Source organism: Sceloporus occidentalis, unplaced genomic scaffold (genome assembly GCF_023333645.1).
Source record: "Sceloporus occidentalis isolate IW3139 unplaced genomic scaffold, rSceOcc1.0.p SCAF_10, whole genome shotgun sequence".
NCBI classification, from domain to species: Eukaryota; Metazoa; Chordata; class Lepidosauria; order Squamata; family Phrynosomatidae; genus Sceloporus; species Sceloporus occidentalis.
The window spans coordinates 20157501-20172259 of record NW_028316990.1 but is presented as its reverse complement, the minus strand read 5'-3'; the positions used below and the strand labels follow the sequence as shown (position 1 = coordinate 20172259).

The following is a 14759-nucleotide window of genomic DNA, read 5'->3' as shown; positions in this document are numbered from 1 at the left end:
GAAGAGCGGTCAGGGATCTTGCAATGCACAGAGGTGCTTTTAATATACCTGCCCAAGGATTGAAGTTTGCAAGAGAAGCCCTTTTGTGTCTCCTACTGTTACCCAAAATGCCATCCACAGTCAATGTTTAATGGAGAAATTGTATTCACACTTTCCTGATGTGTCAGCACTAACACAAATCCACACCGAAGGAGGCTGTTCTTCTAAAGGATGATGAAGGGTGCACCGTCACCAGTTCATAAGCATTTCCTGGGCACCATTCAGCATTGTATTGTATTGTATTGTATTGTATTGTATTGTATTGTATTGTATTATACAGTATTGTATTATATTATATTATATTATATTATATTATATTATATTATATTATATTAGCTCAGTGAAAAGCTGCTGAGAGAGCTTGGCAACTAAAAGCAGACATCAAACCTGTGCATAGCAGTTTCGAGAAACAGAACTCCAGAACGCAAGGTCCAAATGGAGTTTTATTTATAGACAATAAAGGATCATCATTCATGCAAAAGCATGCTCACATATTCAACTTCTAATGCCGTATTGTGTGGAGGGAAGGCAGTTAAGGTGGTGTCAAACTGGATTATTTCTGCAATGCAGATGCAGCTCAAGTCTATAAAAGCTTTACGCTGCAACTTCTTTGGCTCTGTCTCAAAGGTGCTGCAAAAGATCCCTTTGCACACTATTATTCCAGACTAAGGTCCCGTACAGACAGTCCAAAATAAAGCTGCTTCGAGTCACTTTTGAGGTATGCTGTTTAAATGATGCATGCATCCTAAGAGTCCAGACACTGCACCAAAGCCACGATCCATTCCTAAGGACTGGAGCACAGCTTCTGTACTCTTAGGACACAGGCATCATTTAAACAGCATACTTCCAAAGTGACCCAAAGCAGCTTTATTTTGACAGTCTGTATGGGGCCTAAGTCTCTGAATTCAACATCCAGGAAAGACTCACGTGGCTTTGGGAAAACTCAACAAAAACAGTGGCACACAGCTTTCAGTCTTAGAAATATACAAATAAATTCTTTCTTTTTCTGTAATCAGCACTGGAATCAATTACAAAGAAGAGAGAACATGGCCGTTTCTTACCTTGATGTGCTTTTCAATGTCCCCGTCGCACAGAGATATTAAAGGCACAGTGAATGGCTTCCAGACAGGATCCAGAGTGTATTTAATCACCTGGAATTGGAGAGAAAGAAAAAGCTGATTTAATTATACAATTATTTATTTATTTGTTTGTTTGTTTGTTTATACATACATACAATGTATTTATTTATGCACTGAACCATCAGAAAGCAAAGGAGTCACTATCTCACACCATTCATGTAAAAAGTTTTGGATTGAGGAATATTTCAGATTTTGGAAATCCCGATAAGCGAGACTCAACCTGTGTATTAAAATATATCTGAATTAAATTCCACTTTAAAGAATATTTAAAAAGAAATAGCACCTTGCACAATAAAGCTCCTTTCTTTCCAAACACCTACCTGGATAAAATGGTATTTAGCTATTAGCTATTTTTGCATTTAAATTGGGCTGCTGGAACGGACACTTGGGATAAACTTTGGTATGAAAGGAGTGTTGGGGGGAGTCCAATTCTGCTGTGGATGACAAATGCCAAGATTTGTAATGGCTTCTTCTTTTGTTCTAAGTGCCCATCCTTTATACTTGGCTCTGGCTGGTGAGTCTTGGAGGCCTAATTTAAAAAGCAAAAACATGCAAAGCAGATCCAAGGAGGCTGAAGTCTGTTAGTTAAAATGACTGGAGACGCCGGGTGGACGGATCAAGGAGAAACCCACACAGTCGGAACCGTGCAACAAAACAGAGACGGCAAAAAAGCTGCCAGACTTTCAGAAGGATGCGTGGGCATCTGGAAGGACACAGGCACAGAGAAATTCACACTTTCCTGATGTGTCAGCACTAACACAAATCCACACCGAAGGAGGCTGTTCTTCTGAAGGGTGATGAAGGGTGCGCCGTCACCAATTCATAAGCATTTCCTGGGCACCATTCAGCATTTCTTTTCTTTCTTCTTTTAAATTGATTTTTCAACCATTAAAGATTAACACATTCTACGAAATGTGCAAAACCAACATACATAAACGTACCAACATACATAGTACATATGTACATAAACATTAAATTTCATTATTATTCTGTATCCTGCAAACAAATTACCTCCTTGCTAATTCTATATGCAACACTCAAGTTTCTTATTTGGATTTTGGATTCATTTCTTTATTTCTTTATTTTGGATTTTGGAATATCTGGATTTGCATCTGCATGCATAATGAAATTGCTTGGAAATGGGACTCAAGTCTAAACACAACATTCACTGATGTTTTGTATGCACACATAGCCTGAAAGTAATTTTATACTGTAATAATTTTGTGCATGGAGCAAAGTTTGTGAACACTGAACCCTCAATGGTCACGTGGAAAGGGAAATTGGCCCTGTTTTCGGAGGCCTTTTCACATACAATTATAGCACTGGATTGAAACTCTCATCATTGGCTCTGTAGCCTGGGGATGATGGGAGTTACAGTCCAACATGATTTAGAGGTTTGTACCATTCCCATCCCAGTTTCAAGCGAACTGTCTGAAGACCTGAGAGTAGTAAGCTCTCCTGTTTGACCCTGGATCTTCCCATACTTTTTTACAGTTGCATCCCTAGTATCTCTGCTGCAACATAATAAAATTAAAAAGGGGCATTTATGGCACACAAGGCAGTAGTTCAGCCATCCTGCTTACCTCTGTCCTGTGCACCAGCATCCATTTCCCATCATCCCCAGGTTTATAAAACTCTAAAAATGGGTCTGATTTTCCAAACAAATCCTGCGGAGAGGGAATGGAGAAAGAAACAGCAATGGTTATAAAATTATGTCTTTTCAACTGCCATGCAATGGATCATTAAGAGAAGAGGAGAAAGCCTCCTTGAAGCTATAAGCCAGAGGCAAGGAATGACTCCTCTTTGCTTGTCCCTCTGCTGCAATTCAAATGAAGAACAGATACAGATCTATAAATCTTGACAACCTAAGTACCAGCCAGTAAGTCGCAAGCCTCTGAGGATGGATCGGTTTGCCCCAAGCGATGAATATATTGCACATAAAACCAGTTACTGATACTAATAGGCAAGAGACCAGGGTGATCATAAAAGACAAATTCTCCAACAGCTTTACAAGCTGGAGTATTGGAGTTTTTTTAACAGAGACGTTGGATGCGTGGAAACCAGCCACTTTGCTCAAACCAAGTCGTCTGAGGGTCAGATTGGATGGTGCATGGGAGCGGCGCAAGTATTAAAATGGCTTATTTTAAAGAAAAGAGGTTGTGAAAAAAGCAGTGTTGAAAAGATGTGATCAGGAATGGAAGTGCGTTGAGGAAGGAAGCATGGGTTGACTATCTCTTGGCCATCTTGGGATGGAAACACACTGGTTTGGCACCATTTCATATCATGTGAAATCAGTGAGTTAAGCAGGAGGTTGAATTCAATCAAAGATGCCCATCTGGATTGGTAAGTATTTGTATGGAGATAGTTTTGGAACGAAAAATCAGTTGGCAGTGTGGAAAACAAATCACGCAAACATGGATCACCAAAGGACTATCATGGGGGAAAACATCGGACAAGGAACGATGCCAAATAGGTATGCATCCATCCTTACACTTGCGGGATTGTGGCGGGACAATAATAAAGTCCAACAATATCTTACAGTCTGCTTGGATGAATTTATTGCTTGGAAAGGGAAGTGAAACACGAGGCTCAAGTAATACAAACCTTTTTATCCAGCTTTCGGCCGGCCATGCTGAGTGTGATCACGCGGTTGTCGGAGAGCTCTTGGGCTGCTATCTGAAAGACAAGGGGAAGCGTTGTTCGTTTTTAGCAAGCGGCACACATTATATATGAGTGCTCAAAATTTGGAAAGAAACTCAACTTCCAAAGGCTTTTCCTCAAACTCAACCCTGGTCTCCAGAGTCGCTGATCCAACGCTCAAACCAGTGGCTACATGCATCGATTTATTTCGACCGATGGCCAGCAAAACACTAGACCAGTGCTTCCCAAACTTTGGTCCTCCACAGATGTTTCGAACTTCAGCTCCCAGAATTTCTGATCGCTGAGCAAGCTTTCTGGGAGTTAAAGCCCAAAACACCTGGATGACCAAAGTTTGGAAACCATTGCACTAAACCTCCCCAACTCTTCCTTGGCGCCATGCCTACGCTAGCCCTTGGACTCCAATTATGGCCCAGAAGCCTGAGTTCTTGGGATGATCCCCAAACTGGAAACTCTAGTCGCCACTTGGCACAATGTTTGCAAAGAGTTGCACTTCTGTTTTAGTGATGGTTTCCATACCTCAATGTAGCCCAGACTGGCATTCCTTCCCCAGCTTTGCCAATCCAACCTTCGGAAAGGGAGTGCCGGCAGTGAGACAACATTGACCAAGGCTGAAAATAGCACTCTCCGCTTTGCTCTTGTTTGCTTACCAAAATGATCCCAAAAAGCAAAAAAGCAGTGACTCATAGAGCTCTTGTAAGCGATGACCCAAGAGGAGCTGGATGCTCCTGGGAGCAGAAATTTACATGTTCCAAGACAATTTTCTTTCCCGTGGGAATTATATAAAAGAACTCATTTGGGCTACCCATCCTGATGTATGCTGCATCCACGCTGCAAAAATAATCCGGTTTGACACCGCTTTAACTGCCATGGCTCAATGCTATGGCATTCTGGGAGTTGCTGTGCTTCTAGGAGAGAAACTTGGATGCGAGTTTTCTGTATTAGAAAATGTTGCCATCAATAATACAGATAATTAGGGCCCCATTAAGACTGTCTGTCCACAGAAACAGGAAAACAAGTCCTTCCAGCTTCTGCAAGCGAAACAGCCAGATGGACCGTCCTGAAAATAAAGAGATGGCTCTTTCCTGTTGTACAGACTGCAATCACCACATTCACCAATGTGCATGTTTTTCTTCTTCCTCTTTCATTAGGGACAATTTATTTTTTTGCTTTAATTATTTTATTTATTTATTTATTTATTTTGCATGGGTTGTCAAAGCAGCGCTAGGCTCAACTTGTAGCAAAACTGTTGCTAACCCCCCAAAAATCTCATTTCAAATCATCACCCGATAAAATTAAGTGTCAAAGTCCCCATCTGAGAGACTTTCAGGTGTCGGAAGATCAATTTCGGAGTGATTTTTTCCCTGCAGGACGACATCAGGAGGGCCACATACGGCTGCAGGGGCCACATGCGACCCATGGCCTCCATCTGCCTGTTCTAGACATGTCCCACAATTGGGAAAGTGATGCAAATATAATTTCCCCGCACCCTCAATTGCAGTATCTCCAAACCCTTCAGTTGAACTGCTGGCAACCTGTAAAGGTAGGGATTTTTAATGGGGGCGAGGAGGCTGGCATTGTCAGACATCCTACAACAACAGAGCTCTGTCATTGCAATTGTGTCTCACAATGCAGTATCTCGGCCGGGGTCCTCTTTCCCAAATAATGGCTTTCTTTTAAAAAAAAAAAAAAAATCCTACATGATTTCAGTTGAGTGCAAAGGCACATTGCTGGAAAATGACTCATAGAGATTCTTTCACATGGCTGACTGCAGGGCTACTTAGCAAAGAAGCAATGAGTAAAGCGTGAGCAGCTAAGCGACCTTTGGTTGAACATTGCTCCACCTCTGACAGCAACTCCTGGGTGTAAAATTCAGAGACATGGCCATGGTGATGTGGAATATCGGTCTCCAAAAGGGTCTTGCAGTGGCTTTCAGACTAAATGAGCGAAAGGAGTGTAGCATGAGCTTTCATAGATTTGCTCTACTTCCTCAGATGCATGGAGTGGACAGCTCCTGGTTGCAAAATTCAGAGCCATAGCTATGGTAGTCTGGATTATCAGTATGCAAAAGGATCTTGTAGTGCCTTTCAGACTGAGTGAAAGAAGGTGCAGCATGAGCTTTCATAGATTTGCTCTACTTCCTCAGATGCATGGAGCGGACAACTCCTGGGTTGCTTCTCTTTTGCAGATCCAACATATTTTGTTTCTTTGTGCCTGCAGCATTAGTCCTCTATGATTAAGACAAAACCAGATACCTCCATAGAGGAAGAAACATGCACACCGGATGTGATTAACTTCCTCTGCAGCAGCTTGCGCCATTGAAGAAATAAGCATGAGCTTTCATAGATTTCGTCTACTTCCTCAGTTGCATGCAGCGAACAGCTCCTGGGTTGTTTCTCTTTGGAAGATTAACATGTCTGAAGCATTAGTCCTCTATGATGAAGAGAAACAGATACTTCCATAGAGGAAGAAGTATGTGCACAGGATGAGATTTGTAGCAGTTTGCACCACTGAAGAACTAAGCATGAACTTTTGTAGATTTCATCTACTTCCTCAGATGCATGCAGTGAACAAGTCCCCAGTTTTTTCTTTTGCAGATCAACGTATATTTTTTCCTTTATGTCTGCAGCATTAGTCCTCTATGATGAGAAACAGATGCCTCCATAGAGGAGGAAAAATGCACACAGGATAAGATTAGCTTGCTCTGCGGTGATTTGTGCCACCGAAGAGATAAACCATCTCTCAGAGAGCATTTAAACACTTATGCAGCATGTAGCTAAAACTTAAAATACATTTCCGTCTCTTTCATTGCAGGGCCTAAATACCTTAAAGGCACCAAATCGTGATTTTGGAAGCTAAGCATCTAACAAGGATACGTTCCTATATCTTCCAAAATGATGGTCCATTCATTTATTAGAAGGGAAAAGCACAGAAAATATGCAGCTGATAGGATTCCAAAGATCTTGTCTGATCTTGTATGCAAACCAGGATCAGCCCTGGTTAGTACTTGGATGGGAGACCACCAACGAATGCCAGGTGCTGTATTGCAGAGGAAGGAACTGGCAAAACCACTTCTGATCCCTTGCTTAAGAAAACCCTATGCGTTTCATGGAGTCACCATAAACCGACAGATGACTTGAAGGGCATATGCAAATGCTCTTTCATTATTTTTCTTGGTTATATTCAATATTGTCAGTGAAAGTGTCCCAGGAAGCAAGACTGATGGATACAAAGCCGAAGTATAAGGACCAGTGATCTCAAATAAGCTATATATCCATCACACCACATTATTTTCCCATATGAATGTCAAGTGCAGAACAAGTTGTCCCTTCCAACTTAAAATGGATAAAACGAGAGGCACAGAAAGCAAAGGAAAGGGTAGAAGGGAAACATTTTGTTGCAGACTAATATCACTTTCTTTCTTTCCCTTTTCCCCCCATTTGCAAACTATCCAAATATGTCTACAATGGGGAAAGCGTTGCTAAGAAACCTGTTGCTAAGTAGTAAGCTTGGTCCTTCTTCCCTCCAACATTTATCATGGCACTTAAAAAAAATCGAGCCGTTGATCCGGATTTATCTGGCGATGTTATCTACAGATCTGTAGTGCCTATGAGGACTTGCACAAGCAATATATACCTTATATAGAATGAGTATTTTTATACAAATGATGTTATATTGGAATAAATATGATTTTCCTTTCCATTCCCTATCCCTTTTGACTTTGAGGATCTGGCCTAGGAACATCTCCAGCCGAACAACAAAAGGCATTGATGTTTTGCATAAAGCGATAAGAAGCGGACTTTTAAAAACTGCAGCTATTTACAGATGAAAAACCAGTCAAAGCAAAGCAAAAGGGGGGTTTAAATGGTAACTTCACCAGTGAAGAAACCATCATTCGGAGTCAGTACCCATTTATAGTGCACTGTTATAGCACTATGACTCCAAAACACACTGCAGAAATAGTCCAGACTGCTTCAACTGTCCTGGCTCCATTTTAGGGAATCCTGGGAACTGTAGTTTTGTGAGGGATTTAGCCTTCTCTGCCAGACAGCTCTGGTGCCACAATAAACTACAACTCCCAGGATTCCCTATCACTGAGCCAGGGCAGTTAAAGTGGTCCCAAACTGGATTATTTCTGCAAAGTGTTTTGAACCTGCCATGGCTACATCCAATGCAATCCCAGGATTTGTAGTTTAGGGAGGCAATAGAGCTCTCTGCCTTCTTAGGTGTTAAACTACAAGTCCCAGGATTCCATAGGTTCTTGCCATGGCAGTTAAAGTGGAATCATAGTGCTATAACACTAATTTTGTAGTCTGAAAGGGCTCTAAAATGCACTTAATTTTGGCTGGATTATGCCGTCCAGTGGATGCCATCTCCCAACTGGACATCCTACCCAAAGTGTTGGACTGCAAACCCTGCAACATACCATTTATACTGGCAGTGATTCCCCAAACATTGGTCCTTCAGCTGTTTTGGACTTCAACTCCCAGAAGCCCCAGCCAACAGTCAATAATTCTGGGAGCTGAAATCCAAAACATCTGGAGGACCAAAGTTTGGGAGCTACTGATCGACCATGAAAGCGCACCCATACCGTGATCATCCCCTTTCCAGCTGGTTTCCCATTCCCCAGAAGGAGGGCTTTTGCGATCTTCTTGCTTGACACGATCTAAGGGAGATAGAAGAAATAAGAGAGCATGTTACGATTTATCCAGAGGTGGGTTTGGATGGGGATGATGCACCAGCTGCAATTGCAATCGCTCTGTGGCCTGGCCAAGGCACTGATTTCCATGTGCTTGACTCAAAATGTCACATTTGCTCACGGATGTCTTGGATCTGTAGCAAACACCCAGCTCTCTGCTGAGCAGAGAGAGGCAGAGGGGAAGCATCATGCAACAGGAATAGGCATTTATGCCACACAACGCAGCAGGGGAGCACATTTTCCTTCCTGATCTCAGCCTGGAGGCAGCTTGCGACTAAACAAACCAAGGGTTTTAGTGCCAGTTGTGAGAGTTGGTGGGGAATGGATGCGCATTGGTTATCTGAACTTGCTGAATAGCAAGCTCTGACACCAACCTCAGGTTGAACATGAATATATGGTTGGAACTAAGTACTGTACAGTCAGCCCTCCATATCCATGGATTCTTCATCCACAGATCCAAGCATGCATGGCTTTGAAACATTCCAAAAAATACATACATTCCAAAAAGCAAGCCTTGACTTTGCCATTTCACTCAAGGGATACCATTTGACTATCCATTGCATTTAATGGGGCTTGAGTATCCATGGATTTTGGTATCTTCAAACCGAAGCCCAGTGGATACCAAGGGCCCCCCACTTTACTGGAAGTTGTTAAAGCAGCAATTGCTCTACAAGAGCCAATAAATAAAGTTGAACTGCTTGTTAGTTTCAAGACATAGCCGTGTTCGTCTGTGGAATCAGTACATAGAGAGATCTTGCAGCACCTTTGAGACTCACTGAAAGAAAGCAGTTGGCAGCATGAACTTTCTTAGACTTGAGTCTACTTTCCCCCATATGCGTACCATTGGTGTGTGTGTGTGTATATATATATGGGTGTATATATATATATATGCCACCAAATGCATCTGAGGAAGCAGACTGAAGTCTGCAAAAACTCGTGCTGCCAACTTCTTTCAGTGAGTCTCAAAGGTGCCACAAGATCTCTCTATGCACCACTTGTTAATTTGTTAGCTCTGATTCAAACTAGAAATCACTTCTAAAGCACATTTGTCCACTTTAAGATCACCAGGAGGCCCAGTCATCCCAGTCCAAGAAGGGATTTAGGACTGGGTGAGAATGGCAAGCATCCAAGGCTAGGAATTGCAGGGCCTGGATAAGAAGGCTTCTTCTTACAATCTCATGCACCACCGTCCTGACATCTACTCCTTTCTGTCACCAAAAAAACCCAATACCATATTTTGCCAGGAAATTTATGATGTGACAGTTAGGAAACAAAGGCGCAGATCTGAACTGCATCTGGAGGAAAAACCTACCGATCCCAAAGTGCAGGAAAACTCCCCCAGGAAGTCATGTTCATAGAGTTGCATGCTGGACTTGTCTTGGTCGAACAAGGCAAATTTCAGCTTCTGGACCTCCTCAAAGCGATAATCGACAACGAACTTCTTGGAGAAAGCTGGGTTCAGGTTGTTTATCGCGGTTTCTGTCCGGTCGATCTGCAAAAGAAGAGAATGCCACAAGTGAGCATGCAAGCTGCTGTTATATATGAGACGTCTTTTGGAAACAATGCACCTTTTATCACAATTTAATGGCGACAGTTTTAGAGAGGGGAGAAGCGACAAAGAGCACAACAAAATATGCTGAATATATAAAACTGAATAAAATAAATGAAATGAAAGTTCATGTTGCATTATCCATCCACGTCTGTTATATTTTTGGTCCAGTGTCAAATCCCCAAATGCAATTTCCCACCAATGTTTTTGGAATCAACCCAAGCAGCTCACTGCAGAATTAATGCAGTTTGAGACCACTTTAACTGCCTCCATGCTAAGGAATTCTGGGATCTGTAGTTTTGTGAGGTATTGAGCCTTCCCTGGCACAGAGCTCTGGTGCCTCAGCGAACTACAAATCCCAGGATTGCACATGATGGAGCCATGGCAGTGTCAAACTGCATCGATTCTGCAGTTTGATGCACCCAAAGAAAAAGACGAAGAGACTCAACTCCTTCGATTCCCTGTTTTTTCCTGCATGCTCACTTTTAAACTGAACTGATTCGAACACAGGAGCACATCTCTCTCTCACACCTCCCACATCTTGCCACGGCGAAATGGCAGCATTTAGCACTAGTAGCAATCGCTACCAAGGCCTTTTCCTTCCTAGTAGGATGGGTACACCAATGTAACTCGCTCCATCTGTCTTGCTGGCATCCATTCAGCTATAAGCTTTGGCACAGAGGATGCAGAAGGAAAAGTTTTCCTTCTATGGAACAGACTTTGCTTTCTAACTGATCAGAAGAGGAACAAAGGCAAGAAGAGAATGGCTCACAAGTCTTTTAACTCCTTTGTCTTTCTCCATCAGTTTGCCTAGCATCTGCACTGCAGAAGTAATCCATTTTGGCACCGCTTTAGCTGCCATTGCTCAAGGCAATGCAATTCTGTGAACTGTAGTTTGTTGTAGCGTCAGAGCTCTCAGAGAGAGAAGGCTCAATGTCTCATAAAACTACATTTTCCAGGAGATTTGGCTTCTCCTGGGGCACTTTTCAACACCTTTCCCCCCTTCTCTACAAAGCAAGCCTTGGCTGGAAATCTTGGAGCTGAATGAAATACAAGGGAGAAAAATTCAAGGGGAGAAGGAATCATGTGTTACGCAGTATGTTTTGCAGTGAGCCATTATGGCATAGCGGTTTGAGCATTGGGACTATGATGCTGGAGACCAGGGTTTGAATCCTGGCTTGGCCATGGAGACCTTGTGCAAGTCACGCTCTCTCAGCCTCGGGGGATGGCAATGGCAAACCTCCTCTGAAGAAACATGCCAGGAAAACCCCACAATAGCATTAAGGTCACCATTAAGTCAGGAACAACGTGAAGGCACACAACAAGAACACTGACAACACGATGCACAGCTCTTGGATTAACAGCACTAACATTAGCGCAAAAAAGAAAAAAAGAGAGAGGGAGAACACACGTTTGCACAAAAACAGGGACTCCAGTCCCAACATGCTTTTTTTGGCTACAGGCTCCGGAAAACGGTGACACCTTTGAGGCCTGGCATTTATGCACCAAGACCTCGTGAACTCTGAAAAGGAGCTCTGTTCGGAAAACTGAAATCAGGTTGCTTTGAGGTCCTTCGCTGTCCTGGCAACACATTCCTCCAAAATTAAACTACGGAGAGAGCGCAACTCATGAAACACACACACACACACCCCTCACCTCCAAGACTTTGACTTTAATACAATCACCCTTCTGTATCTATGAGTTGGGCTCCCAAAAGACTGTCAGGGAAAAATACCCTGAAAGAGATTTGAAGTTCTTCTGCCAGAACTTCCCCATCACCTTAGGTGCCCTTCTCCATCCACAACCTTTTAGAAAGCAAAGTACAGTAACAGTGATCAGCATCCAAAGATACGGCCATGTTAGTCCATCAAATCAGTCTGTAGAGAGATCTTGTGGCACCTTTTAGACTTAACCGAAAAAATGGAGTTGGCAGCATGAGCTTTCCTAGACTTAAGTCTATTTCCTCAGGTGCATATGGACCAAATTTGGATCCAAATGCGTCTGAAGAAGTAGACTTAAGTCTATGAAAGCTCTTAGTCTCAAAGGTGCTACAAGATCTCTCTACGCAGTGATCAGCATCATTGCACTTTCTCAGTAATAAGGTCTTGTCAATTATGGTAAAGAACTGGATGCCCATCTGTCACAGGGAATGCTTGGATTGCGTCTTCCTGCATGGCACAATGGGGTTGGATTGAATTATCTTTGGGGTCTCTCCCCACTCTATGGTTCCATGATTCACAAAAGTGATACCTTTAGTTTATTTTGTGGGTTTTCAGGCTACGTGGCCATGTTCTGGAAGAGTTTATTCCTGACTTTTCGCCAGCACCTGTGGCTGGCATCTTCAGAGAATGCTGGCATGGAAGCAAGTGGGGTATATATACTGTGTGACCCTTGATTGAGAGGAAGGGATTTACATGCTAAACTATGGATGCAGGCTGTGAAAGCCTTTGACTTCACAGTGATACCTATATTGAGCTACCCAAATGCAAAATAAAAATACATGGTGCAAGCTTGCAAAGCTTCACTTTTATGTTAAAAATCATAGAGGTGAAAATATATATATTAAGACGATGTTATTCCCAAGCTTGCATTTTATCAAGTTGTGGCTGTTTTCAGTTCAGATGAAATGAAATTCATGCACATGGGTCCTTCCTTCTTCTGGCCATGTTTGTACTCCAAGAATTTATAAGATCCATTTGTAAAACAAAAAGAGATGCTCTTTCTGAGATCCAAGTTGCTTTGCATCCTTTGTGAAGCCACAAGCTCCTGTGTTAAGCAGAGTGCACTCTGGTGCCACAACAAACAGTTCACACAACTCCATAGCATTGAGCCATGGCAGTTAAAGCGGCGTCAAACTGGATTATTTCTGCAGTGTAGATGCAGCCTAGGGATTATAAAGGAGGGAGGAGGTGAAAGGAAGAAAAACCAACAATGAAGCGCTGCTGGAATTTTTTAAAAAGTTGGAGCAACGTTTGGAAACGGCACAACAGCGCCATGATGCTAATGTTGCTAAAAATACCGGGAAGGTTGGTAAGGAAATGGAACAGCGAGTGACTGCCGGCCAGATGCCAGGGAGGGGGAAAGCATAGGAAAATCATGTTCTCTTCTCGGAAGAAGATTCCTCCCTGATCATTTGGGAGGAGCGCAATCAAGATAACCAGCCACGCATTAGCGCTAATTGCAGAGCGCAACCGCGGGATTCGGAACTGATTGTTACTTGTAGTTCCTCGCTGCACTGAATGACGTTATTGGGCAGCATGTTTTGAGCTTTGAGGAGAGGAGGTGGGAAAGGAATAAAATGCATTATTATTATTATTATTATTATTATTATTATTATGATGTTGCTCCTGGGCCACCAGTCCTTCCCATTGACATCTTTGTCATTCTTCCATCTATAGATACCATTTATTTTTTCAGGAAGAGAAACTAAATGCGCAACACATATGCGCACCCTGTCAATTCTGACCGGTTTCTGATACACAGACACACACTCCCTTCAAAATCCCAGCTGCAGCTGTCTTTGCACAGAACATCCATTCAAGACTCCTTCTCTCTTTCATCGCCAGGCGCATACTTTTTGTGAAGCGAGGGCCTAAAAATAGCGCAGGCGTAAATAAAAAACCACACATTTTGAAGCCTGAGTTGGGGAGTCTCTCTCCAGACATTGATGCCTTTGGACTGAAAGCCTTCCGAGAAGGAAGCTCTTAGCAACCAGGCATTGGAAATTTGAAAATGGCACTCCAGGACACACTGGGGAAATGGGTTCTTCTCATTCATGATACACTAGGGCTTATGGGGAGCCTCTCCATACCCTTCCAGAGTTTTCTGGGGGTGCAGAATTGAACCCCAATGCAGAATTTTGCACAGTAGAGTGGTACTTTCACAGCAAAAGAAAATACAACAACAGCAACAACCATGCATGGCATGGTAAAGAGTTGGACTGGATGGCCCTTGGGGGTCTCTTCCAACTCTATGAATGTATGGCTGCGTCTGCACTGCAGAAATAATCTGGTTCAGCACCACTTGAACTGTCACGGCTCAGTACTATGGAGGTCTGGGAATGATAGTTTACTGGGGCACCAGATCTCTCTGACAGGGAAGGATAAATGTCTCGCAAAACTACAGTTCCTAGACTTCCATAGCACTGAGCCACGGCTGTTAAAGTGGTGTCAAACTGGACTATTTCTGCAATACAGATGTGGCCTGTATCTCGAGTTGACACCCAGTGACTTCTTATTTCGATTTGTCCAGAAACTTTTGCATTTTCAGGGGCATGAGCAAAAAGCATCCTCTGGTCCCCCAGAATCGGTCCATTCCTATATTGCACCCTACTGTTTCTCACAGCGTATAGTGAGAAATTCCAAGCCATAGGAAGCTTTGTAGTCTACTAAGTATAGAAGCATCCACATATTTCAAAGACCGTTCTAATATAAAATTAATTCGCTGCAATGCATCCAGCTAGAAAGGAGGAATTACTAGGCAGGACCACAAGGAAGCGTTACCTGCTTTGCGCTGCCAACATTTGGCTGAAATGGCTGATTTCTTGCATAAAAAGACAGGCTGGTTATTTCTCCAAGTTAACAAGCAGCTTGTAAAAGTAGAGACAAGGCAAATGAGAAGTAGCAAGCCAAAGCTTCCAGGCCTTACCTCTGTCCATTTGCCATTCACTTCCATA

General features: G+C 42.8%; 1 protein-coding gene across 3 annotated transcripts in view; it reads right to left on the bottom strand.

Moving 5' to 3' along the window:
• The window catches only part of LOC149306060 (copine-2), a 43764-nt gene that overhangs the window by 13040 nt on the left and 15965 nt on the right, over window positions 1–14759 (bottom strand). For all 3 annotated transcript variants that reach the window (XM_089476943.1, XM_089476942.1, XM_089476941.1), the window contains exons 2-7: window positions 14732–14759; window positions 9848–10027; window positions 8428–8502; window positions 3783–3854; window positions 2762–2845; window positions 1101–1190 (exon numbers count right to left, since the gene is read on the bottom strand). The exon at window positions 14732–14759 is cut by the window's right edge and continues 169 nt beyond it. In XM_089476943.1, the coding sequence (XP_089333069.1) occupies window positions 1101–1190; window positions 2762–2845; window positions 3783–3854; window positions 8428–8502; window positions 9848–10027; window positions 14732–14759 (529 nt within the window). The remainder of the gene's footprint in view (window positions 1–1100; window positions 1191–2761; window positions 2846–3782; window positions 3855–8427; window positions 8503–9847; window positions 10028–14731) is intronic.